This window comes from Acromyrmex echinatior, chromosome 18 (genome assembly GCF_024713525.1).
Source record: "Acromyrmex echinatior isolate Ae372 chromosome 18, ASM2471352v2, whole genome shotgun sequence".
NCBI lineage: Eukaryota > Metazoa > Arthropoda > Insecta > Hymenoptera > Formicidae > Acromyrmex > Acromyrmex echinatior.
In genome coordinates, this window is record NC_141869.1 from 7760509 (window position 1) to 7786341 (window position 25833).

The following is a 25833-nucleotide window of genomic DNA, read 5'->3' on the forward strand; positions in this document are numbered from 1 at the left end:
GATCTCTATGCAGGGCTGTCGATGCAAAAAAAAAAAATTGAATACATTTAAGATTTCGAGGACTGTGAAGTGTTGATATGCATCATTCAGTCCCCAAAATCTTAATCACATTTATTTTCTCTGCGTTGATGATCTTGCGTTTCAATTTCGGAGCTGAAGTTGACATATCTATTTTACATTATGATACATATATTTGATATATTGTATGTGTATTGTAGATTGTAGCCAGCTCGGCTCCTCGCGCGCTGATGCTCGCGTAGTCATTTCGACGGTCGACGTGTAATCGCGAGTTCCGAGATGTCGCGTACGAGGACGGAGAAGAATGGAAACGGAGCCAAGTACGAGGTTACCGTATGGACACGTGCGATTACCGCGAACTCCGAGTGGCCAGACAAGGTAAACATAACCCTTGAATTGTCGTGTCATGGTATTACTAGTATCCTATTCTATCCAAAGGGGAAAAGAATCCACGAAGCGGAAATTATTTCTGACTTGTCATTTCTTTATCTTTTCATTCCTTTTTGTTGCAGGAGGAATTTCTCGATGTAATATACTGGGCGAGACAGGCGATCGGTATTATCGTTGGCATAGGATGGGGCCTTATACCACTAAAAGGTTTTATAGCTTTATTGTTGTAAGTATAGAGACACCAACTAGACTGTTTGCTCTCTTTTTAATATGTATGTCTCAAATCACAATGTGATCTTACCAAATACATTGCCACGTGTTTATATTTCAGATTTGTTGTAGTCAATGCAGGAATTACGTATTTATACTTTAGTAATTTTCAACAAATTGACGAGGAAGAGTACGGTGGTATATGGGAATTGACGAAAGAAGGATTCATGACCTCATTCGCTGGGTTTCTGGTAAGTGGAGCAGGATCAGTTTCTCTTAATGGATCATCTTTTTCCTTTTCTCTCTTGCTCTTTCAGCTTGTACTTTATTACTGTTGTTTGTTAATAGGTGACTTGGATTATTATATATTCAGGATTGCATTTTGACTGATATACTCAACAAGATCACAGATAAAGAGCAATAGTTTTTTCATATGGATCATCGCTGCTGCCAAATTCATTATACATATACAATAGTTTCCTTCACAATAGATACTGTTATATATTGACTTTTTTCATATACTGTTACATATTATTACATACAAATATGATTTATCTGTGTATAAAGAAAAGAAAGACCTTCTTACCTTCTCAAACTATGTATCTTATATAATTTTAACCACTTTAATTGCAATCGAATTTTTGCAAAACTCGTTTGTTTCGTTCTCACTTGAGTTAATCTCTACTAAAAGACGTTTCGTAATATTATAAAAATACATTTGTATGATTCATATTTTCCTTAGAACTTTACAATATAAATTTCAGCGGCGTTTCCATTGCTTTAGCCTACCATCAAGCGCTTACGTCCCCGCGCTTGTACCTGCTTGTATTTAGCGAGTATTTGCTCATATTGCTTTTTATTTTGATAATGCTGTTGATAGTAATGAAAAACACGGGAAAACAATTCCGGCACTTCGCAATGCGCGTTAAGTAGCGATCGCTCGAGAACGTATAGATCGACGGCTTTATCTTCTAGTGTGGAATCCACTCGGGCCAATCCGAAGTCAATCATTACAAACTGTGCCTCGGCTGCAAAGGAATATCATTTTATAAATACATATAGTGTGTATGTGTGTGTTGTGTGTGTGCGTGCAAATCACACATACACAGATAGATAGATATCGCCATTTATAAAGAAATAATTGAATCTTCTATAATAGATATGTATTATACAAAGGATACTAAATTTTTTCAAATACAAAATGTTGAACCTCCTTTTCAGTGCAAAGCAAATTTGTTATCAATAATTCGATTTACAATTAAATATGATAATTATGATAAAGTTTATTTATCGTTTACCGTATTCGTGATTTAAAGCGACATTAAAGCATTTATTGTGCGCAAAGAGAAATGCCATTGCGAAAAGTTTACCTCCTGATGGATTGTTATAGAGTGACTCGATTGAGTTGTTCTTGAGCAGTATATTTGATGTGGTCAAATCGCCATGGATAATATGTTTCGAGTGCAACTTAGCTATTACTGTGCCCAGTCCACGTCCTATGAAATCTAGCAAATGAACCATATCTATTTTTCCCGAAATATTCTCATCTATGAAGTTTTTCAGCACTGTGGCGTTTTCTATGTATTCCATGTAAATTCTGCGTCGCTCCAAGTCTACTAAATATAAAGCCGGCGTTGCTATTCCTTAAGAACAGAACGGGGCAGATTATATATTGAACAAGAATAAATGAAAGTAATGAATGCGAGTCATACTCTTCCACCAGTCATGTACTTCGATGCGTCGTGCATTTTTACCTGCGGACTTCGCCCGGATAATGGCGCGAGCCTCGGCTCTGATGCGATCCTTGGTGAGACGAGCGTCTAGTTCTGGGTGTCGGTAATTCTTTACGAATCTCTCCTTCATCATGCATGTCCTTCCTAAATAGAGTCCCTTATAGAGACGTGCCTCTGCTCCTTGTACTATCAATTCCGAGTCTTTCATTATGATTACTGGAGATGCACCATGTCAGTCGAAACGCGAATATTGCACTTCTATATTTACGTTATTGTAACGAGCTCTAGAAAATGAAACAACAGAGTTTGAAGGAAGAGAGCTTTTATTCACGCTAGAAGTGAAATTCTTCATTATCACAAAGATTGTAGGCACAATGTGCACGCACATGTCCATTAGATGCGCAAATATTACATTCGCGTATTGTATTCGCGAACAGATCGATTTACTCATTGCAATTTACGTAATGAATCTTCATGATCAAGCGATCCGCGATATAAAATATTTATCGAAGTTTCAACGAAGCTGCATGCATGCACACTCTCTAAATGCTTTGGAGTGGAATCAGATTTTAAAGAGTGAAAATTGAGCCAGTGAAGAACTTGAAGAATTGAGTAGCTCAATTTTCAATCTTTAATGCCCACTTCTATCAATGTAGTTTAACTAACCCTTAATCTTTTTTTAGTTTTAAAAATTAGAAAAAGCTGAAGAGTAAGTTAAACCGAGACTCCTGAATGGTCGCAAGTAGTCGTCACGGCCATACTCAATCATGACGTCAAAAGCGAAAAATGACACATTAATTTTTGTTACGTGCCATTTGTAAATAAAGACAAATTTGGATAAAACGAAATGACGAGATAACTTTAAAATACTTGTAAAAATGAGACAAAGCTATCCTTATCCCCCTTGACAATCAATAAATAATCATAAAAGGTGATAAAAGACGCGTGAAAGTGAAAATAGAATACGCATGCGCGTTGAATAAACGAACTTCAAATATCTTTATCTTTACTGATCTATTTACTGACTATCAGGGGGTATAAAATAGCTTTGCCCCAGTTTTACAAGTGTTTTAACGCGATCTCATTATCTCGTTTTAATCCAAATTGTCTTTATTTACAAATAGTAAGTAACAGAAATTAATGTGTCACTCTCGCTTCTAACATCACGATTCAGTATGGCCGTGGCGACAACTCAGGAGCCTTAAAGTTAATTTACATTACCATATTTGGTAAAAACGGATATAAGAGTAACATGTCATATATTTTTTAGAGTGACAATTTACTTAAAAAGAATACACATATATAAAGAAATAAAATGTAAAATCTAAGACATTCGAGCGCTGATTTGAGCTAACTGGGCGCTTTCACTAGTCGCACATAAACGTATTAAACATATAGAAGGACGAGGCGAATAAGAGATATCAGTCCTTCGGTCATTCTATTCGCTTGCGCGAGGCAAAATGTTAAGGGCGAGGCCGCGAGCGAGGGCGAGGGCGGCGAGGAGGTAAGGTACTTGGGAAAAGCGCGGCCGCTAGCGCTAGCGAGGCGAGACGAGGGCGAAACGCAAATCGATCGTTATCCGCCAGCGACCTGCGCGCTAATCGCTATCCCAGCGCTAGTATTCGCCCGTACTTTGTTCCCATCGGTCCCGGGTCCGCCACTCGCCATCGCCTGACTCGCCATCGTTACGAGCTTCCCCATCCGCGGGGGTAGTGCGAGTTGGCGAAAAGAAGAAGAAGACGACGACGACGACGAGGCGAAGAAAGTATGAGGGACGAGGTGAAGATGGACGCGAATCGGCTGATCGCCGAAGTCTACAAACGGCCGGCGCTCTGGAATCAAAGGCACATCTCCTACCATAATCGCGAGGTGACCAACCGCGTCTGGATGGAGATCGCAGCGATATTCAATCTGCCCAGTACGTGTCATGTAAACACCCCATCCCCGATTGGTACCGCAGGACCCGAGCCGCGATAAGTAATCGCTCGCCAGCGACGCAAACGCCCTACGCTGCCCAGACACCAGTCGTCTTTCGCCCATGCGTCGCTCACTCGTGTCAGACCGTTCCTCTTGGTTTCTCTTAGTTCCTCTTGGTTCCTCTCCTTCGGCAATAAGGATGAATACGTCCTTTACGTACGCGAGCGCGATGATCGTGACATCGAAACGAGCCTGCCGAACTAGCAAGTCGTCAGGTCGAGAAGGATACGGCAACCGCTCATCTCATGAATGACTTATGAATTCTTAAAATTGCCTATCCGACTCGGTCGTCTTGGAGAAACGCGGCGTTCAAATCCTTATTTTCATTTTACGCAAATATTAACGCGCTTTAAATAAACGGCTAAAATAATGCCTTTCCCATGTCACAAAAAAAATTTACAAAGAGAGAGAAAGTAAGGATCATTTGGTGATGTCTGGATCAATCTTCGGCGTTTTTGGCCAAGTTTTTTTTAAAAAGTATCTCGATATTACAATTTTTCATTATATAGTTGCTTTAATACTTAAAGAAGTCTTTCAACGCAATTTTGACATTTCATGCTCCACTCCGTCGAAAAAGCAAATACAGAAGACTATCACAGCGCATCTCTTTTTCGACATCAAAGCGTTATGTTAGGCTAATATTCTAAATTATAACATTCTACCGTCGCACATCTCAAAATGAAATATTATTCTCTCCGGCTCGTCGATCTATCTCGCCATCATCCAAATTCAAAGACACGAAACGGATTTCCTTGCCAGGAAGCGCAGGTTTCAAAACGAAATTCTGCACCTTGTGAAGTTGTAGATGCGAATTAAAAATTTCATATTTGACTTAACGAATTACTTTTATTCTAGAGGTTCATGCTGTTTTATGCTATTCTAAAGTACAATTCCTGCTATTTTAAAGTACAGTTCTCGAGATTCGCAAGTTTCATATGTATGTTTATTTGACGTGTTGACATACGTGCATCGTCCTAACCTCATTTCACGCGCGAACCGGCGCGAAGTATGCCACGAATGATTACGTCAATGCCGCGCGATATACCGCGGGGTCATCATCATCTTACCTGAGGTATTCCAATGCACGACCGAAACAAGATTTCTTATCGTGCTTCGATCGTAATATTAATTGAACCGTAAACGGTGAACCAACGTGAATACACGCACATGCACAAATCATTCGGTCGAGGACGCATGCGCAGAATAACGCAAGGATGCGTCGATGCGCGCGCACGAATGCAATCAATACGCGGTCTCTTTGTATATCATAGATAGATCTTATCATTATGGATCCATAAATAAGAAAAACTAATCACTCGGTGAGTAGGCTGCATTCCGAAACTAATCGAAAAGAAAGTGTTGCAACCTTTTATTGTTGCAACCATGAATATACATACCGTTGTGTTATCAAGGTTGCGGTCCACTTGCTTCTTCCAAATGCTCTGAACACTACGCTCTAAACGATATGCTTGGATTGGTCCATTATTGTTCCGATGCTACAATCGCTATGTGAACCCTTCAGCCAATTCACCGAAGTGAGGCAGTTGGAATGGAAGTGGGAACGGAAACGATGACGTATTGATGACGTATGAGAATTACTGGGAGCATTTCAAAGGTGCGTTCGGGAAGTTCACTGTCACGCGGTAAACACAAATGCTGCGAACTCGATCATCTGTTCGAGGAGCTAAGATAGCGTTAGCTACTACCAGCTCCATGAACAGCACTAGCGCAGCGTTAATGCTTTTTGATCTCAATTAACACTAGGGGGTGCGTTCGGGGGACGCTACCAGCGCTATGAATACAAATAACGCTACCAACGCTGTTCATACAAATAACGCGATAATGTTAGCAAGCTCCATAAATAACAAGCCGCAAGCATAGTGTCAGTAGCATTCACAGGGCGATATTTATAGTCCGTTCTTATTTTAAGACCGTCTTAAGATACTAATACAGCCTTCTGATTGGTTTATGGCATTTTAATACTGTATTTAAGAGGATGCTGGAAAGGACTTGATGTCGATAAAACAGATTTTTATTAAGGAAAATACACCTCCATTCTATTACGAGTATCATCTTCAATGCAAATTATGTAATTGTAAGAATTGTCGTTAGACATGTGATGTTACATAGATATCTTACAGACGCTTGAGGACATCTCTATGACATAATGTCTGAAAGATATCTTCGATCAGGATGTCTTATATCTGCATTTTGCATATATTGTTCTGGATGAATTTGGAGTTAAAAAAAATCTGTATTACTGACATTAATCAAGTTCGGCCATCGCTCCAGCATTCTTTTAAAGTGCTGACGAATTATTGAATCTTCACTTGCAAAGCGAACCGGCTGCATATGCTGTTAACATGTTGTTGCGTCTGCAACATCACTGAATAAGCTTTCGTTTGTCTATTTATAGAACCGATGCTGAAGGCAAAATGGAAGGGCCTGCGTGACACATTCCGTGCTGAATTAAAGAAGGATCAGGTATATCGCAAGAGCAAGTTTCATCGGAACCGGCCAGTATGGATACACTTCAAAAGCTTGCAATTCCTCAAAGAGCAAATGCTGCCACGGCCGCCAATCTGGGAGCGCAGCATCCCGAAAACGGAAGACGAGCTGCAGCCAAGCGAGGGCGAAGGCGAAAACGGTATGCTGACTCCAAGCATCGACAGCGGCCTCGACGATCGAGACACAATCGCCGATCATCTGTTATCGATGGCCGGCGACGGTAATATCGGCCATCATCATCACCACCACCGTCACCATCATCAGCATAAGCTGGACGGTGGTGACGGTCGACGTGGTACAGTGGACGTGAAGCGCGAACCCGAAGAGAGCTTCGACAACTTGGAATTTCAAAACGTCACCGACAATTTGGCGGAAAACGAGATGATGCTGCAGAATATTTCGCCTGAGCAGGTCCTGATGAGTGACAGTGACACCGGTCTCGCCGGCGTTGATCCGCTCGAGGGCAGTTGTCGTTTCGATGACAATTACTACTTCCTGATGAGCCTATTACCGCATATCCGTACCCTACCGGCCGATCGCAGGATGTTACTCAGGATGCAGATGCAAGAGCTTGTTTACAAGGAAGTCTACAATAAGACTACCGACGACGAGTCAACGGCGAAGACTTAACTGACGTCGCTGCGCTAAGTTAACTTTTGAGACTCCTTTTTCTCGCTGTAATAATATCACGTCGCGATGTTAAAAACGAGTTATGTGGATTTTTCTTAATGCTCATGTATATGCCGATACCAAAGTTAAATTGACTTTTTTTTTACACGCCGTCGTTTAGTGCCATAATTTAGGACTGCGTTCAAAAACTTCGCCCGAATATATCTAGGTATCATTTTATTCTTCTTTAACATTCGGTGAACAACAAGGATAAAATGATGTACTAATTCCTGAACGCGTCCTGTGTGACTGACGGAGAAGAAGCGGGAATCTTAAAGTTTTTCATTTAAACGATTTTTTAAGGAATAAGGAGTATTTATTTTATGTAAATATACAGGATGTTTTAGAAACACCTGGCCAAATTTTAGAGCGTATAGTCACAATACGGATGAAACAAAAAGTAATATGAACATGAGTCCGTTCATTGAGAAAAAAAAATACTTTTGATAACATTATAAATTAACAACTCTAAATTTAAGTACTTGCAACTAATTTTACGAAATAATAAGAAGTAAAGTAGTATTAAATACTATATTTTTGTAGTATTTAGTACTACTTTAGTTCTTATTACTTTGTAAACTCTCGATAAAACTAATTGCAAGTACTTAAATTTTGGAGTTGTTAATTTATAATATAATTGCCAAAATTTTTTCCCTCCGTGCGGAAATACTTTCTTTCCGAGTTAAATATTTTTTATTTATGACAGAAATAAGCAAAAACATTTTGCTAAAATAATTGTTAGAAACTTCTGCAGCGATGCATGCTTTGCATATTTATGGAATTTATCGAAGACGTTAAGAAATTTTAAAAATATTTCAAATTTTCACGTGAATAGGATTTTGGGAAACTCACAGTAGGAGTATCATAAACAAAAACATTTTTTGTTAAACAACATTATTATTAAAAATTTATGCAAACCAAAAACATTTTCGAAAGGAAGTATTTCCAAATTTATGTTCATATGACTTGTTTCCATTTTTATTGAATAGAATACGCCCTTAAAATTTGGCCACGTTTTTGTAACAACTAAGTAAAAATCTTTATTCCTCAAAGAGCGGCCACAAAATCTTAAGAAACCGAAATATTTTACAATTTTTTTTCCCCACGCAACACCGATCAACACGAGCTACTGAAACCGTTAAAAATCCGTATGAAAAAAAACAACTGATAAACAACTCATCGTATAAAAAAACGAGCTATTAAATTTTTAATATTTTTCAATAGTAGCGGTAACTCAGCGAAAAATTATTGAGATGAACCAAATCAAATTAAAACTTGGACATTCGTCTTTAATGTTCATTATTTTGTAATTTAAATTTAATCTCTGTAATTATCAAGCTTTAATTTGAACTTGGTCCATCTCATACGAAAATTTTTCGCTAAGTTAACACTATTAAAAAATATTAAAAGTTTATGCTAAAATTTAATGGCTCATTTTTTTTAGCGAGTGCATGCATGCGTGTTATATATAGGATGTTCAGAAATTACCGCGTCATCTTTCGTTGGCAGGTAGAGCGGGTTTAACTGAATAGAAAAATTCTTTATTGTTTTGCGAGTTTCTTATAAATCAGTAACTAATAAGAAGTTAATTAATATAAAGATTTGCGGACAAGGATGTCCCACGTGATTTATCCGCGCAACTTTTCTATTTAGTTTAATCCATTGTACCTATTCACAAAAGTTGACAGTTTAATTACTAGACACCCCGTATACAATTGGATGTATAAGCTATACAGCTCTAGGTAGGTCATCAACCGGATTGTCCTGGGTTCTAAGCGGGTTCGCTACCGAGACGCGGCGACACGGTTGAGCGACACTGTGCTCTCTTTCTTTCTCTCTCTCTCTCTCTCTCTCTCTCTCTCTCTCTCTCTCTCTCTCTCTCTCTCTCTCTCTCTCTCTCTCTCTCTCTCTCTCGTATCTGGCCCTGACGGATACAGCAGTGACGCACACCTGTGTGTACCACTGTGCGCCTGTCGCAGGCAGTCAGTGCGCGTTCATCACGTCCTTGCGACGTTTCATGTACATCATACCACTACCGATCGGTGCTAGTGAGTAGTGCACGATAATTTCGCGCAGAGTGCGCATGCGCCCTCCCTCGTTGTCGTCGATCAGTCGGTGTGGCTCCACAATCGTACGTTCCACTTCCTCGAGCTCCACGTCTCCGTAGCTTTCGCGCCGTGACTCGCGACTCGCGACTTCGCGACTTCGCGTCCGCGTCTATGCTTTCAGTTCGCCGTCGAACACACACCGTTATCTCGGTCGCGCGCACCTCGGTTAATCGGTCTTTCCCGGGTAGACGTCGCGTTCTATGACACGTTGTCGCGCGAGCATAGGTGTGTTGATTCAGCGGACAAACGGGATATACATTGCTGCTCTACGAACGGTGGATGTACACGGTCGTACCTGTCTGCCGCTAGCTGTGTCGCACTGTGTCGCACTGCAATCGACGCGCGAGGTGAGTCAAGTTTCAGGATCAGAAATCTAACTTCCGTGCGCTTCTTCCGCGTCGGAAAGTCTGCTCTCTTGAAGTGGTACCCATGAAGTGGTACCACCGCGTGTGAACTCTGTGAGTTTCCGGAGAATTCCTCCGTCAGTTCGGAGTTGACATTTCTCTCGGCGGAAAAATGTCGACCGTCAGTTTTTAGGACAACGTATCTTTTTATTCGAGAGAAGAAAATATTCGTTATTTGCCTTCTCAGCGATTTAAATTCATCAAAAGGAATATCGCCTTCATTGATACCTGAATGTTATTTTTATTGATGAAAAAAATTCAACTCCGAATTGATCGAAAAGCGTCATATTATATTCCCTTTACATCTATTTCTATCAATATGGATTAACTTAAATTTCAGTTTAGCTTACTCTTTATCTTTTTCTCTAATTTTTATAGAAAAAGACCAAGATTAAAAAATGAATCTGCATTGGTAGAAATAGTCATTATACAATATATCTGAAAGGAGCGAACATAAATGCGTGATTGTATGCGAATAGTTCAGCGTACCGCTCGCACCGTTACTGTAAATTCTATTGTACAGACCTTCGATCGTCCTCGTAACCAATCACTTTTTTGTAACATATGTATACATATGTAGTTGTTGATTTCGACGTATGTGCAATACGAGCATGTCCAGTTTGAAAATAGAACGTGTTCGCTCGGCTCTAGTCTAGCGTCTAATCCTTTAACCGTCATGCTCATTTCTTGATTGTGAAATTGCTTGAAAAGAAAACCGAATGTGTGTTAAAAACACATTATTTTATTAAAATAAAAAGGACTTTTTTATTACATCACTTATTTTATTGCATTACTAATATTACTATTGCGTCACTTCGCCTAATTACTAGGAGTAATTAATCATCCATGAGTGTGAAATCAGAGAGACCTCAAAACTTGTTGTCTTTAATCGGCAAGAGCTGAGTCTAAGGCACAATGAAAAACACAAGCGATAGAAACAGAAAACAACTTAACAGATTTCAACTTATCAGAAATCGTGCATTTCGATGTTACATTGTTTCTATTATGATAAGTTGAAATCTCGTATTCTCTCTTCCTGTTGCCAGATTGCCTGTGCTTTTCAATAGTGCATTAGGCTTTATTATTACACATAATTCTTAAATGTCAAAAGTGTGTAGCAAACAAAGCATTTCATCTTACGACGAATGTAAATAATATAAAAAACTAAAATTGTGATCGATATAAAAATAAAAGCGAGTCGAAATGACTTCGGGAAGTAATATGTGAATTCTTCAGGAACGATCGATCTAAAGAAGATTGAAAAATGATAGACGATCTCAATCAGATTTATGGACGAATGTTTTGCTTCGGGTAAGAACGGTAACAACGGTAACAAAATATAGATTAGGCAAAATACTGACGATATCCATGTGCCGTTAGAGAACGAAGATTAGATATCAGAGACTCGTGCACGTTAAATATATCCTCCGCTCTCTGTTCACACTTTCGAGTCTGCTCTAAATAGGCGGACTGGAATCTCAGCTCGGTGTGATTCGAAACGCATCTACGCATTCCATTCCGAGTGACAAGTGCCTGGAGACCTCTGGTCATATCCCGGTGTGCTTAGTAAGCACTGTAAGTAGCCTAATGTTCCTGTAGACAGGACGTGGTAACGTTTGCCGCACGGTGGAAGTTAGCGCAGTAACCAATCATTCTTTCGCTTTTATAGAAAAGCGATAAATTGATTGGCTCTCGCGACAATTTCCCTTCGTGATTCTGTGCAGGAGCCATAAGCGTGACGCATAAAGGAATCTCTACATTCACTCCTATAATTGCAACTTTATTTTCAAATTTTGTTCCAATTTTAATTCTTCTTCGACTGAAAGAATTTCAAACGAGGTCTAGTCTAAGTGCTCAAAAGAAGGGGACTTTATAGTAAACGAGAATGGATTAAAATGAATTGAAATTTTTTTCTATTCGAATGCGTATTTAAAAAAAAATAGCGAATACTTTTTTTTTTATTCAATTGGATTCAATTGGATTCAATTAGATTTTGCAGGACAAGATGTCCCACTCAGCCCTTAGAATCTATTTCCTTCTAAAAAATGTTGCACGTGACATTTGCCGCGTTCATCAGTTATAGGATATTTTAATAAGAGCTAAAACGAATGTGATTGTATTCAGGATCATCAAACTCTCATATAAATTGTTTTACCACAAATTTTCATATTAATAATTAGTTGCTCATTTTTGGGACACACATCTCAGAAGGTAATGAAAACCAATGAAAATTTGTGATTAAAAAATTTATATATAGGAGTTTGACGATTGTATATAATATTGACCGACAAGTACATCGATTATAGAAATGACTATTTTAAGGATGTTCGATAGATATTTCAAAATAATAGAAAAATTATATAAAAAATTACGGATTATTCTAAATCACATTTAAAAGTAACACAATTGTGATGATTTATCATCTGAATCATAAATTATTTCAATAAGAGAATTAAGTAGTATTTTTTTAATCTATGCTCTAATAAAAATATATGAAAATGTATTGTAAAATAAATGACAAAAATCTCAATCGAACATTCTTAACCCTTTGTGATCACAATGAGAATTTTATATCGGTCACATAAGAAGCAAAACGATCCCAATAATTTTAATTGATTGTTATATTTGCAGCTTTTGTTTTTTAAAATCATAAAAATTACCGAACATACTTTAACATTTTAGAATATTTTTGGAAATATAGTGACTTCTTAAAGATTTTAATTTTAATATACACTACTCAAAATTAAAGGATCATCTATTCCACATTACAAAAATAGGCAAATTTCAAGAAAGAAGAACTTCATCATAAATCATTGTATCGAGATATTTAAAAGAGTATTTTACAGTTTGAAATCTCTATTTTTTCGGTCGGTACTTTAGAAAACAAAATTGCACACAAAGGCGGTTTACAGTTTACATTCGAAAGAGTGAATCTTTACCCTTAATTTGCTTTTTTATTCAACTCTGTATAATTTTTTTAGACAAGTTATCCAACATTGAAGCAAAAACGATTTTTTAATTATTCCATCTTGTTTGCCTTTTCCTTCTCAACAAAATTAAAAAGTCATTTAAAATCAGCGTTAAAAAAGACCAAATTCAAATTTCACATATCTCTGCAAAGTGATATTTAAAAAAGCATTTTAAAGCCAAAACAAATTTCTTTAATTGTAAGTTAAGCTTAACATTTTTTTCTTTAAAATAATTTTTAATCATTATGCTACAATTTTTTTCACTGAGTGACAATTTGAAGTGAATAATGTATTTTCTGATCTTTTCTTTAAAAGTTTATAAAAATTTTGTCACGAATTAATGCTAATACCGGTGTATTGTAGTTCAGTGGAGTTTACGTTTCAAGACCGAAAAATCATTTCGACGCGCAGTTTAATAGACTATGTAGTATATAAGTAGTAGTATATAAATTCACATAGAATTTACAAGAGCACTTAAGATCGAGTTAGATCATTAAAGGCATTTATCTCTTGTAATAATTAACCAAATAATTAATCGCTGGTAAATTGAACAACTTCTTATATACGGAATTATTTTGTATGAAGTATCATTAAAATGGTTTGTGAGTTATTCGTATAACTATAATTAAATAAAAAACTATAATTAAATATTTATAAGATCGTGTAATTGACCGAAATAATATGAAGGCGCTACAAAGCTCCGGAAGTTTCGTCAAGCGCTACCGTCAATCTTTCGTAATATTCCGATACTTTATCTTTGTGGTTCAAAAATTTTTTTTGTTATAAAAAATTTGATATATTATATATTTATATTAAAATATATATTTTAGATACTCTTTTATAAAATATTATCTCATGTTTCCATTTTAACCTACCTCGACGAATGCTATCGACTTCATTTATTGTTTATGCAACTTGTGAACATTATCGTGTTATTGGCTCTAGGAACAGCGTTGGTAACGTTTACATTCATAGCGTTGATAGCGTCTTTCCGAACGCACCCATTATATTGTGACCTTCTTGCCAGTTTTCTCACGCTTTTTCCTTACTCTGCTTCTTTAGAATACATCGTTTAATAAAATTACAGATATCACCATTGAGATCTCGCCGTAGTTCCATATATATATACAGACAAGCAATGTCTGTATTTACTTCATTAGAATAATGACCGCGAGCCCCACAAACTGGTTCTACAATAATCACATCGTAGCGTCGCAAACGTGTCGCAAGTATTGCAATCTGATCAACATCAGGCTTGACTTTGATTAAACTGCAACGCTTGCGATGTTGCGATGCGATAATGTTGAACTAACTTTACTAGTCGATGTCAGCAAGCAATATGCTGGAAAGATTGCGAAGGAGGAGGATTCCCTTACATTAAATTGAAACTGCGAAAATGCATTTTTGCAATCCACGTAGATTATGTTACTTTGCGTTGAAATTTGTAGTCAAGAGAGATTTAATAATTTGAATTTTCAGATAATTACTCTAGTTTTTTTATTGTTAGTAAAAAAAAATTTTTATTGTTAGTATTCTTTATATAATATTTCAAAGAAATAAAACATCCGTTTGACAAAACTTTGTTAGTTTCTTTCGAAGTGAATATCATCGAAATTACAAGAAATGAAAAAATGTTTTTTAAATAAAAGTTGAATAGCTTTTATTAGTATTTTATAATGATAATTTTTTTAATAGGAATTTTTTCTATAAATAAAAATAAAAATATTATTTATAAAACATGAAAAATTGAAAAGAATTTTTATCACGATTATAAAGTAACTTTGAAGCTCTTGAAACTATTCAACTTTTATTAGAATTTTTTTCCGTCTTTTATAATTTCCATTATATTCGTTTTAAAAGAAACTAATTGATTTTGTCAAATAAGTGTTTCATCTCATATGCAGAAAATGCATATAAGCACATATAAAAAAATACATGTTCTTTATTTTCTAGATAACGCAAAAAAAGTTATCAAAAGCTCATCAAAATCGGAAGGGACACTTCCATATATTTTATTATTTAATTATTTCAGAATTTACGTGTACAAAAAATTCTAGAAAAAACTAGACTTTCTCAACAGTTTTTAAGTGTCCCAATTTGTTAAAAAAAATTTAGAAATTGTCTAAAAAGTCATAAAATTATACAGATTCTGAAAAATTCAGAAATGTATATAGAAACATATATAGAATTTTGAAAAATTATATAAAAAATTTTAAGAAAAATTTTCGTTAGAGTTATTATAAGAACATCAGGGTATAAATCAAGTATAAAATTTAGAATATAATTTTTGAACTTCTATCTTATTTGAGTTGTTTTAATGTGAAAATTTAGTTTCGCACGTTATTCGATTATTAACGCGAGATTTGTTAGAAAACTCGCTGTTGTTCCATTCAACATGGCTGTATTATCTCATTAACATATAATCAATAATATATTGGAATATTATACGTATTTTATTACAGAATTTTATCAGAAACTGACATGACAACTGATGAATGCGGCAAAATGCAGAATAAGGCGCACTTCAAACTCAGTCGTGCGCGCATTTTGCTTCTGTATCTCTTATTATCTTGAATAAAAGATAGCAGCAACGTAGCAACGTTCTCTTTCTCAAGATCGATTTAAATTATGTGAAAAACATTGCGCATACATATACATATATATACATATACAAGTTTACCTCGACCCCGACTTCTCAGTCAGAGAATGAGGGAAGAGAAGTTCTCGCGGGCAACGACTCGACTTGACTTGCATCTTTCTTTCTCTTTCTTTCCCGTCTACCACACCGCTTGTTACTTTCAAAGCGGACGCGCTCCTGGCATACCTTAAGTCTGACTCATAAACGTGGTGTTTCAGCAACAACGGGGCAGGCGACAACGACGGTGACGGTGGCGGTGGATGAGAAGAGTGTCCTTTGGTGGCGCATGCACCACGTTGCAACGCGCGGATACTACTCCGTCGGGGCCCATTGCGGGGTCCAAGGATGGTGAGCTCTCGTACATCCATCGTGAACGTCACGTCCACCGTTAACGGTAGCGGTGTAGCCGACGGCGCGAGGAACACGTCGCGCGAAGACGAGAGACGTGCGACGAACGGCGTCGGCATCAGCGTCGGCGTCGGCGTCCCTCAAGAGTGGAATCAGAGTGGGCCGCCCTCGCTCTCGATGTCGGTCGACCTGCATAATTTCGACAGTTCGACTCTCACAGACTCGGGACGGTATTCCGCGAGCCCGGACGATCACCAGGCCGCATCGGCCAATGCTACCACAATCAAAATCGGCCGTCACGACGAAGAGGAGAGCTACGAAGGTTTTGGTTCCGTTGAGGGCGATTTGGTGGATGATGGACCGGAGTCGCCGGGTGGTAGCAGTTCCACGCCCTCGCCAACCGGTACCAACTTGCACAGGTAAGTTCAATGATATCTTTGATAGAAGAAGAAACATCAGGGTATAAACCAAGTATAAAATTTAGAATATAATTTTTGAACTTCTATCTTATTTGAGTTGTTTTAATGTGAAAATAGTAATATTTAGTTTCGCACGTTATTCGATTATTAACGCGAGATTTACTAGAAAATCTCGCTGTTGTTCCATTCAACATGGCTGTATTATCTCATTAACATATAATCAATAATATATTGGAATATTATACGTATTTTATCACACAATTTTATCAGAAACTGACATGACAACTGATGAATGCGGCAAAATACAGAATAAGGCACAAACTCAGTGGAGTATATCAAGATTACTTTGCGGGATGATTAATTTTCTTTTATACTCATTTTTTTTTGCATACGAGAGTATTTAATAAGATGCACTCTATTCGATATTTCGTCAAGTAATTTTATGTAATACATGTATGTTGCATTGTATAACATATATGTATGTATAACATGTATGTATATATACGTATATATTATATAATAAATACATATATATATATATATATATATATATATAAGAACACCTGAACTTGTATATTAAGAAATATCAAAAAGTTATTATTAGAATTTGTAATCTGAAATATTTAGTTGTGTGAAAACGAGTTATTATTTCTGAAACTTTAATCTTTTGTAAAATTTTTCTTGGTTTCAAATTATTTATATTTCTTATTTATATTGTATAATTAACTTGAATAATCGGAAATCGAGTTGCAATAACGCATATTCGAGCATCAAAATATCCGGAATCACTGTACTATTCTAATCTAGACAAGAAAAGAGCAAAAGCAAACCAGATCTTCTATTATGTTAATTGCTTCCTGCCGTTATTTGCTCGATATACGTAACATCAGTTACGGAATATAGTATTATTTTCGAAGCTGATACATGGTACAGATACTAAAAACGTTAAAATGCAATATACCCGAAGCATGCCCGTGCATTTTTACGCTGGGATGAATTTACATGAGAGCAACATGCTGCATACAATGTCTATCATCTTGGAACAATACCGACTGATTTGCCATCTGTAGGCGCAAGTCGCACACGAATTACATAATGGAAATGTATTTTCAAGAGTCGTTTTGCAACACTCGTGTGTTGCGTATTCTCGATAGTGATTTCCTGTTAATTTTTTTTTGCGCAAAATTCAATACGTACTACCTAATACGACATACAATGCGAAACTTCTTTTGATTGACGTGCGCGTTTTTTCTGTCATTTTAAAATATACCACATGAGGAAAAAAACTGCTTATTATGCAAAGTTAATATCAGATAAAGACATATTCGTTTATAGACAACTGATTCTCAGAATGTTGGCGCAATCACAATATGGAAAAAATTGTCTAATGAAAAAAATTGTCATAATATTTTTAAGAACTTTTCATATATTTCATATCTATGAAAATTTCTGAAAAATACCTTAACTTTTTTAGATTCTTTTCTATATTATACAAATTTTTAAATTTTCTTTCATAATTTAATATATAAAGAATTCTAGAAAAAATCTCAGTATTTTCTGAAAAATGTTTTAATTCGTAGAAAAAATCTGAGAAATTTTATAAAAAGTTCTAAAAATATATAGAAATTATATAAAATTATATAGAAATTGTAAAAAAATCTTACAAAAAAATTTTCTAACATAAAATAATAGTTAATTAAATAAAATAAATTACAAAATTACATAGGATTCTAAAAAATTTTTTAATATACTATAAACAAAAATGAATTTTAATGAATCATTTATTTGAATAGTGCTAATTAAATATTTATTAAATATAATTAGTACAAAAAAAATATATTTAGTACAAAAAACATTAATTTGATTTAATAATTATTTCTTTTTATTAAATAAATATTTATTTATACTGTAATTTAATGTTTAGTTGGCACCATTCAAATAAATATTTATTTAAATCTAGAATATTTTTTCAATGTACTAATTTTTGAATAGAAATTTTAAAAAAATCATTATATGAAAAATTCTAAGAAAAATTGTCGTTAGAGAAGGCATTTCTTTATAACTCAATTAACATATTAATCAAAAAATCAAATTCCAATAAATCATAACTATTTTTAATGTTTAAAAAAAAATCTTTTGATCTCAGATTTAAAAATTTCAACAAAGATTTAATGAATCTTAATATAGATAAAATATTTTATAGATCTATTGTTAAGTGTCTCGTATGTTGTTATCAATCATTCACAATGAAATGATTTTCTCTTTGAATCGCGAGTTATACAATGAGAAAATTTATGCTGACTTTACAGAACGGGATCGTGCAATCATCACTATGTTTTCTGACTTTATAGAAATCCAAGAAGTCCGAATTCCACCATTGGAAAACATTCCTGGTTGCGTACGTCGCTGCGAAGAACGCCTCCTTGGTAAGAAAAGGACATTAATCATCTTTGTAACGAGCGTTGCTTACTTTTGTATGCATGTAAGTACATACGCGCGCGTAATTTCGCGTCTGAGAAATTTTCCGCCATTCGTTCGCAGTGCCGTAAGAAACGCGACGATACGTCGTCGCGACGAGACAATGATGATTTCGCTGCGCCGTCTTGGCGTGCGAAAAAGATCCTCGTGGGAAAGCGACTGACTAACGACATGTTAAATAACGTCATTAATGCAATAACCAAGATAAGAAACCTGTTAAATTTCTTGAAAAGCGCCTGCGTATCTTTGGCCTTCAATCTATACGAAATGACGGAAGCAAATTCATACAAAACATTGTTACCTAAACAATTGTTTTCTGTTCCCTGATCTATTGGCTTGATATTAAATACTAAAACAGAGAAAATGATTCAATTCTTACTTTTTATATATATTATAATTTTACACACTTTTTATATAACAACAGAAAAATATATTGGTTTTGTTTCTATTATATAATTCTAATCTGCCGAAGTACGGGAACGTATAAGACGTTGAGTAATACTTACAAGTAACTCATTAGACCGCCTCTGATTTGGCTCATATTTTTTATGGTATTTAGTATTTGCAATGTATTTGCAATGAAAGGAAAATAGAATAAAATAAAATAAAATTTGATTGTTTTACTTATTCATTATTTGATATAAAATTTCTATGGAAAAAATGAAATTTTTCTTTAAAATCACGATAAGAACAAAAAATATCAAAATTGTTGGGTGTTCACATAATTTATAAGGCTTACATGAGAATTTACAGATTTTCCGATTTTCAATAGAAAAAAAAAGGAAAACTGAAACATAACTTGGAATTATTTGGCATAAATTCCTTTTTTATATTATTCTTTTGCAAATACTATAAAATAAAAAACACTACATAAGCCAAATCAGAGACGACTCAATGAGAAACATTACTTGTTAGAAAAATTATTTTTCTGATATAATGAATATAAAAATCTAAATTTGTAAGCACGATGCAGATTGCTACTTAGTAAGATTGACGATGCAACATCTATAATATATATCGTAATTCTCTCTCTCTCTTTCTCCACTCGCGACTCCCTTTAGAAATTACGACTTGGCTTATGATCAAAGGTACATTTGGTCATGTTTGGCAACGCAGGAGGTAGAAACGCAATATAATTCGCTCGAACGAGTAATCTCTAAATATAAGCATCTTATAATAAAACGTAAATAACATGTATATGAATGTTAAGGAAAATATTTTCATGTTTGCAGCTCGGGCAGAAAGAGGCTCAGTTCTAACGCTTTAGCAAGGTAAGAAAACACTACGCAATATTTTATATATATATATATATATATAAATGTATAGATTATCTGTCTTTTAATTAACTGGCAGTTTCACCGCCTGTTCCGAACATGATCTCTTTTTTGCAATCTCTCGCGTTTTTTCTCAATTTACCCGCGCGTGCAAAAGGAAATGAATATATCTCGGATAAAAGAGTTCGCTGGCCGTAGGATGATGCCTTTGCATCAAGGTTAATAATTCCCGAAGTCGCTCCTTTCACGGAACTTGAATCGACGAACTTTCTAAAACGTGGGTGTGCTTCTATTACGTTACATTCTATACCCACGATTTACCTCGATATTAGCGTTTCCTTCTACGCTACCATCGTTACGTTCAACTATATACATACGTGTCTTATCCGTCTGTCAAAACGGGCAAGAACGAGAAAACATTGGTCGCTCACGTACGACTTGAGATCCTTAGAGATATTCTAATACGACTTATACATATTGTCAGTTTGACGGCAATTAAAAAATAATTTTGTCATTTTTACAAACTAAAATGTCTATTTTTTAATTGTCAGAACTTTCGCTAAATATATCTTTTTCTACACTCTTACTATGTACTGTGTATAATTTTTGAAATAGCTTTCTGAATTGTGTAATATTAATACTTTCATATAACAATTTCGAAATTTCTTTTCAAAATCAATTCTTTCATATGAATATTAAAAGAAATCTTTTTGCTATAATACTTGTAGCCAACTTTATCGCAGTGGCAGCTTCAACAGTTCTGGAATGGGCTCGAATTACGATGCTACGGACGATGTGTACAGCGATGTATCCTTGGAGGACGTCATGGATCTCAGCCATAAAGTAAGCCTTACGATTTTAACATAGTTTTTTTTTTATTCATTTTTAAATCAGAGCTTATTCGAATATAAATGAATTTTCACCTTTTTATTTTTTATCGCTTCGAGCCATGAATTATTCCCATTTTGAAAAAGCGAAAAAGTGCGATGCGACCCGAACGGAGTCGCAACAGAAGGCAAAGATTCGTTTGTCAACTTTCGCGTGGAACCACCAGTTCCTCCTTTAACCTGATTTGGAAAGTCGTTCGCAGTCAAAATTATCTTGGTGGAAGTCACTTTGTTCCTACGTACCGAGGATGCAAAGTGTCCCTCCTAAGTCCTAAGAAATTCTAGGATCTATTGCCAATGTGCGCTACGCGTTCTCGTCAACCTTACGGCGGCGTACATCGTAATTCTGAGAGGGACCAACCACATCCCGCGGTACAGGTTCCTCATCCCGTTCCTTATCCTTTCTACCCACCTTCCGCGTATCCACGTTGCCCTTCGTACGATCCCTACGCGGCATATCACACATATCCGAGCTCATTTTGTCCATCGCCCTATTACGTTCACGACGTTGCTAAGGAAGAGCCCGCGACTTTTTGGTCTACCGGTGTTCTCCTCTTTCTTCTTGCGATCGGTTTGCTCGTGATTGTTTACCGTAACATCTCTCGCGAATCTCGCCGAAAGATCGCTGCTTGGCTACACTTGCCCTGGCTCGCTTCACAAGTAAGTCCCACTTCCTCCAATTTATTTCGCAGCTGTCTCACGGAATTAATTCAATCGAATTGAAAGATATTTATGAATTTAGATTGTTCATAGTCAGTTTAATTATTCTGTATAATTGTTCCACCTGCCACAACTGTGAACAACAGGGGCGGATGCTGACTTTTTGGTATTTAGAATTAGTTAAAGTTATACAGATCTATCACACAATTTTTAAGAGATAGATACAATTACTTTCGAATAACTTCGCTGACGACATATGAAAAAGTCGATTTATTTCCGGCCTGTCCAAAATTCGGCTTGTAAGCCGAAACACTTTCATCTCTTCGCCACACCGTCTCAATATGCGAGACGAAGCGTAAATAACACGTTACTGCAATATTGCTGCAAACTTCTGTATGAGAATATACTTTTGTATAATATCACACTTTTTATAATAAGAAATAAGGATACCTGAAGAAGACCGGTATAGCACCGTTATGGGTATCACAGACATGAGAGAATGATAGGCAAAATAAAAAATGGCTATTATAATTGCAAATTGAGAGACGATACAACGCTTGGACAGGCCTGATTTATTTCAATACTGTGAGAATGAGTCATGAAGTCTTTTTTTTTCTGACATCATTATCTAATGACTGCAGTGACGAATCCAGGAATTTTAAGTTTCACTGATAATTTCCATGACTACACGAATCCGCCCCTGCAAACAAAGAAAAGAATGAAACGACACTTTTACTATTCATGAGACCACTCCACAGAGAACTGTAGACGCAGATAAAGCTTAATGCACAATTGAAAAGCGCAAGCAATAAGAACAGAGAATAAGAGATTTCAACCTATCAGAAATCGGGTATATCTTTTTCCTATTGTCTTGTGCTTTCTTTATTGTGTTTCAAGCTTAACACGTAATATGTATCTTTTTCGCCCTTATTGCGCAGGGCTATAATCGCGGGGACTGAGTTCCGTAAAGAGATCGAGTCCCCTGCATGAGGAATCTGCCTTGATTTTGTCCATCTTTCTCGACTCGTGCAGACCGCGAAGACACAAGACGAGGCTCAGAATTATCCCGCGGAATTTCTCCAATGTACCGAGCGGAACGCAGATCACGGTCCTTCGTGCGTGGATCCCGGCGAATCCTTCTCATTAACGGATACGATAACGAAGACATTCGTAAATCCCGTCTACGAGAACAACGAAAGCGAAGTTGACCGAGACGAAAGCGAAATTGAAGACAACGAGATTGTCCAAACCGAGTTCGTGGGAAATACTGAAAAATTTCGAATCCATCGGTATTTCCATTTCGAAAAGTGATTGCCAATAACGAGAAAATACAGAAAGCAAAGTAAAATCTGAAGTATACAAAGGACTTCAATTAAGAGAAACGAGTAGAACGCCTGATTGAGTGAATACTGAGTCACCAACGAGAGCAAGTAATAATTATTTTTTACAAGAAAAATATCTATTTTATTTAGACAAGATTATGGAATCGATGCAATTTTTATAGAAGAATAAACCTAAAAAGAATGTACTTTTTCAAAATTAATTTCTGAAAGTGTATCAATTTATAAAAATCTAAAATATATATTTTTTTTTATAGTAAAATTATCCAGAAGTTGTGAAAAAATATAAAATTTATATCATAAAACTTTTAAAAAATTATATGAAGAATTAAAAAAAAAATTTCACCAGGGAATTATAACATATAACTATAATATATTGTTAATGAATTCTTTATATATAAATTTGATAAATAATTAATATTTATAATAATAAACTTTTTATGTCATAATTATAATACACAGCTAACGCAATAGAGATAAAATGAAATAAATAAATTCTAACACCAAAAGTTAATTTAGAGAAAGTTGTAGAAAGTTAATGAAAAATGTATATCGTTAAATGGAAGCATGTCGGGGGGCTCGTGTTAATCGTTGGCTTTGCATTATCACGAATATACGTAGCGATCATTCCCGCGCGTTTGATCCGATCTCATTGAAATTATACTGATACGATATGCCAATTCCTGACTAATTTTAAGGCATGATGCATAGTTCCGCTACACGCGAAGCCTTATACACGTTGCAGACAATTTCGTGTGAATAGAATATACGTACCTATCAGGATGTTGGATATACAATGGTGACGTTGTCGCGATGGATCGTCAATTAAATTGGCAAGTTCGCGTGTGTGCCCATCGCATCGTAGCAAGAAATACGTAACCGCCTGAGTAATTTACGTATTCATGTACGTATGTACAACATTGCGGCACGACGGGGTTCAATCTAGGTTGATGGAAGAAATAGCTTTGTCGTAAGGCTTGATGAAATTTCAGCACATGGAAACGTGAGCCGCAAACCATTGCATTTAATGGCGTTCAACATGAAATCGCGAGTTAGCTTCACGAACAAGTCCGCTTCAGTCGTAACGTGACAATAGCTTCGCGTAAGCTCCGGTTTAGAATAGGTCAGGGATGGGAAAGTTACTATGTAAAAGTAGTTAGTTATCGTTACAATTACTAAAAAAAGTAACTTTTAGTAATGAAGAATTTTTTTTTCTGCCATTTAACATGTCAACAATGGAAATTGTGAATATTGGACTTCAAAAAACAGTACAATTCTTCTTGTAAAAATTCGATTTCTTTTGTTCGCTGGTTAAAATGAAAAAAATTATCCCAATCGCTAAATTCTTCATTAACTGGCTTTCACTTATAATATAGTATTTCCCTAGTCTTGCGTATACATTTCTTTTCAAGAATAGAGGCCCAGTATTAGCTTCAGCATTAACAGTGAATATAAACGCAGCCATAATCAATATAAGTTACGGTCTACTTAATGCTACAAATGTTTTAAAGCATTCTCTAATTGATCAATTAGTAAATTTCTTTCTTCTGCTTGATCAATTAAATGTTTCGAAGCATTTGTAGAGCCAAATCACACACTAAATCGACAAATAAGAAATATATCGAAATTAATTATTAAATTTATGTTACTAGTTACTTAAAAAATGTAACTAAGTTAAGATACAGTTACTGATAAAAAGAAAGTAACGAAGTTAAGTTGTAGTTACTGAAAGAAAGTAACTCTAACTGTAATTTCGTTAAAAGTAACGAGTTACTTCCCATCTCTGGAATAGATGCAGTACGCCTTCAGTCTTTTGCTCTAGCAGCTTTGAGTTGTGACGTTAATCTCCTCTAATATAAGCTCTAAACTTTATAATTGAAATCTGTAGCGAAATTCTGTAACACGTTATGTATTCACAACGACAGTTGCGCAATTTTTTTACTATAAATATAAAATATCTGCATAACCGTCATTATGAGCACATAACGATTATATAACGAGTTATAAAATACAGGAGCTGATTGCTTCAGAAGGATCTTTTGTTTATATATTAAATTCTCTTCAGAGTAAAGATTTGATATCTTTAATCTAAAAAAAATTAGCGTTTATAGAGGTACTGAAAAAATGCGGTATGCATGATATCTCGATTCTAGGTGATCTGAAACAGGAATGTCAAGACATTTTTAATTATGAACAATTAAAGAGAGACATAAGTTTTGGAAAAGGAGAAAAAGTGAAAAACATCAATTTAATCTTAGAATGTTGTCGATACATAAATAAATACATATGTATATAAGTAAGTGAGATCTTTGAGCGCTAATTGAGTTATGCTTTCAGTAGTCATTAGGAGGTTCAATATCATGTTAAAAGCTTGAATAAGCAGAGACAAGTTTTTAAAAATTTTTTATATAATGACTGCGTTCAGCAGAGAAAATTGTAGGTCTATTCTGTAACTCTTAATGCGAATTTCATTATCATTTAACGTTACTGTGCAGCGGCGTTGTAACGGCGATAACGAAACTTGCATTAAGAATTACAGAATAAATCTGCTAATCATTGAACTTACTGGATAAGTTTTTCGCTAAACGCAGCCAATCAGTTCAAATCTCCTGGTGGTTAGTATAATCAGAATATTACTATAATCAGAATCTGGATTTCAGTGTCATTTTCTCCACTCCAAGCGAAAAGCAATGTTAGTGTAACGGTCCAACCGTTAGCATATCAAATGTCTTCGCATAGATAGAGCAAAGAAATATACATATTTATTAGATCTGTACAAGAATCAGTACCGTTTATACCACTA

At 35.6% G+C, this 25833-nt stretch overlaps 4 protein-coding genes across 11 annotated transcripts in view; 3 read left to right on the top strand and 1 right to left on the bottom strand.

Moving 5' to 3' along the window:
• LOC105144758 (Uncharacterized protein C20orf24-like protein) lies at positions 1-1213 on the top strand. Its single transcript, XM_011053867.2, has 4 exons — positions 1-396; positions 531-634; positions 740-869; positions 967-1213. Exons 1-4 carry the CDS (start codon positions 298-300, stop codon positions 1006-1008), a joined length of 375 nt encoding a protein of 124 aa, XP_011052169.1. The 5' UTR covers positions 1-297; the 3' UTR covers positions 1009-1213.
• On the bottom strand, positions 1030-9666 carry Prpk (TP53 regulating kinase). 6 transcript variants are annotated; one of them, XM_011053871.2, is made up of 4 exons: positions 9536-9666; positions 2373-2635; positions 1989-2261; positions 1030-1646 (listed from the first exon to the last, which is right to left on the bottom strand). In XM_011053871.2, the coding sequence occupies exons 2-4, from the start codon at positions 2557-2559 to the stop codon at positions 1399-1401; spliced, it is 708 nt and encodes a 235-aa protein (XP_011052173.1). In that variant the 5' UTR covers positions 2560-2635; positions 9536-9666; the 3' UTR covers positions 1030-1398. The 6 variants fall into 6 exon arrangements, with proteins under 6 accessions (XP_011052173.1, XP_011052172.1, XP_011052170.1 ...); XM_011053870.2 differs by lacking the exon at positions 9536-9666 and adding an exon at positions 5726-6083; XM_011053868.2 differs by lacking the exon at positions 9536-9666 and adding an exon at positions 5396-5531.
• On the top strand, positions 3635-10788 carry LOC105144760 (uncharacterized). 3 transcript variants are annotated; one of them, XM_087415814.1, is made up of 3 exons: positions 4134-4269; positions 5741-5943; positions 6745-10788. In XM_087415814.1, the coding sequence occupies exons 2-3, from the start codon at positions 5910-5912 to the stop codon at positions 7464-7466; spliced, it is 756 nt and encodes a 251-aa protein (XP_087271940.1). In that variant the 5' UTR covers positions 4134-4269; positions 5741-5909; the 3' UTR covers positions 7467-10788. The 3 variants fall into 3 exon arrangements, with proteins under 3 accessions (XP_011052175.1, XP_087271940.1, XP_011052176.1); XM_011053874.2 differs by lacking the exon at positions 4134-4269 and adding an exon at positions 5559-5647; XM_011053873.2 differs by lacking the exon at positions 5741-5943 and having other exon boundaries at positions 3635-4269.
• The window catches only part of nuf (rab11 family-interacting protein nuf), a 26136-nt gene continuing 10122 nt past the window's right edge, over positions 9820-25833 (top strand). Inside the window, exons 1-5 of the mRNA XM_011053875.2 lie at positions 9820-9960; positions 15843-16391; positions 18743-18817; positions 20102-20140; positions 20872-20986. Coding sequence (XP_011052177.1) covers positions 15970-16391; positions 18743-18817; positions 20102-20140; positions 20872-20986 — 651 coding nt within the window. The 5' untranslated portion in view covers positions 9820-9960; positions 15843-15969. The remainder of the gene's footprint in view (positions 9961-15842; positions 16392-18742; positions 18818-20101; positions 20141-20871; positions 20987-25833) is intronic.

Bases quoted from the DNA above. Each gene is read 5' to 3' on its own strand.
- LOC105144758 (XM_011053867.2), top strand. From the start codon at position 298: ATGTCGCGTACGAGGACGGAGAAGAATGGAAACGGAGCCAAGTACGAG. The intron at 635-739 runs GTAAGTATAGAG...TTTATATTTCAG, and splicing joins GGTTTTATAGCTTTATTGTT to ATTTGTTGTAGTCAATGCAG. The intron at 870-966 runs GTAAGTGGAGCA...GTTTGTTAATAG, and splicing joins CCTCATTCGCTGGGTTTCTG to GTGACTTGGATTATTATATA.
- Prpk (XM_011053871.2), bottom strand. From the start codon at position 2,559: ATGAAAGACTCGGAATTGATAGTACAAGGAGCAGAGGCACGTCTCTAT. The intron at 2,262-2,372 runs GTAAAAATGCAC...TCTGTTCTTAAG, and splicing joins TATCCGGGCGAAGTCCGCAG to GAATAGCAACGCCGGCTTTA. The intron at 1,647-1,988 runs GTAAACTTTTCG...ATTCCTTTGCAG, and splicing joins CTATAACAATCCATCAGGAG to CCGAGGCACAGTTTGTAATG.
- LOC105144760 (XM_011053873.2), top strand. From the start codon at position 4,119: ATGAGGGACGAGGTGAAGATGGACGCGAATCGGCTGATCGCCGAAGTC. The intron at 4,270-6,744 runs GTACGTGTCATG...GTCTATTTATAG, and splicing joins AGCGATATTCAATCTGCCCA to AACCGATGCTGAAGGCAAAA.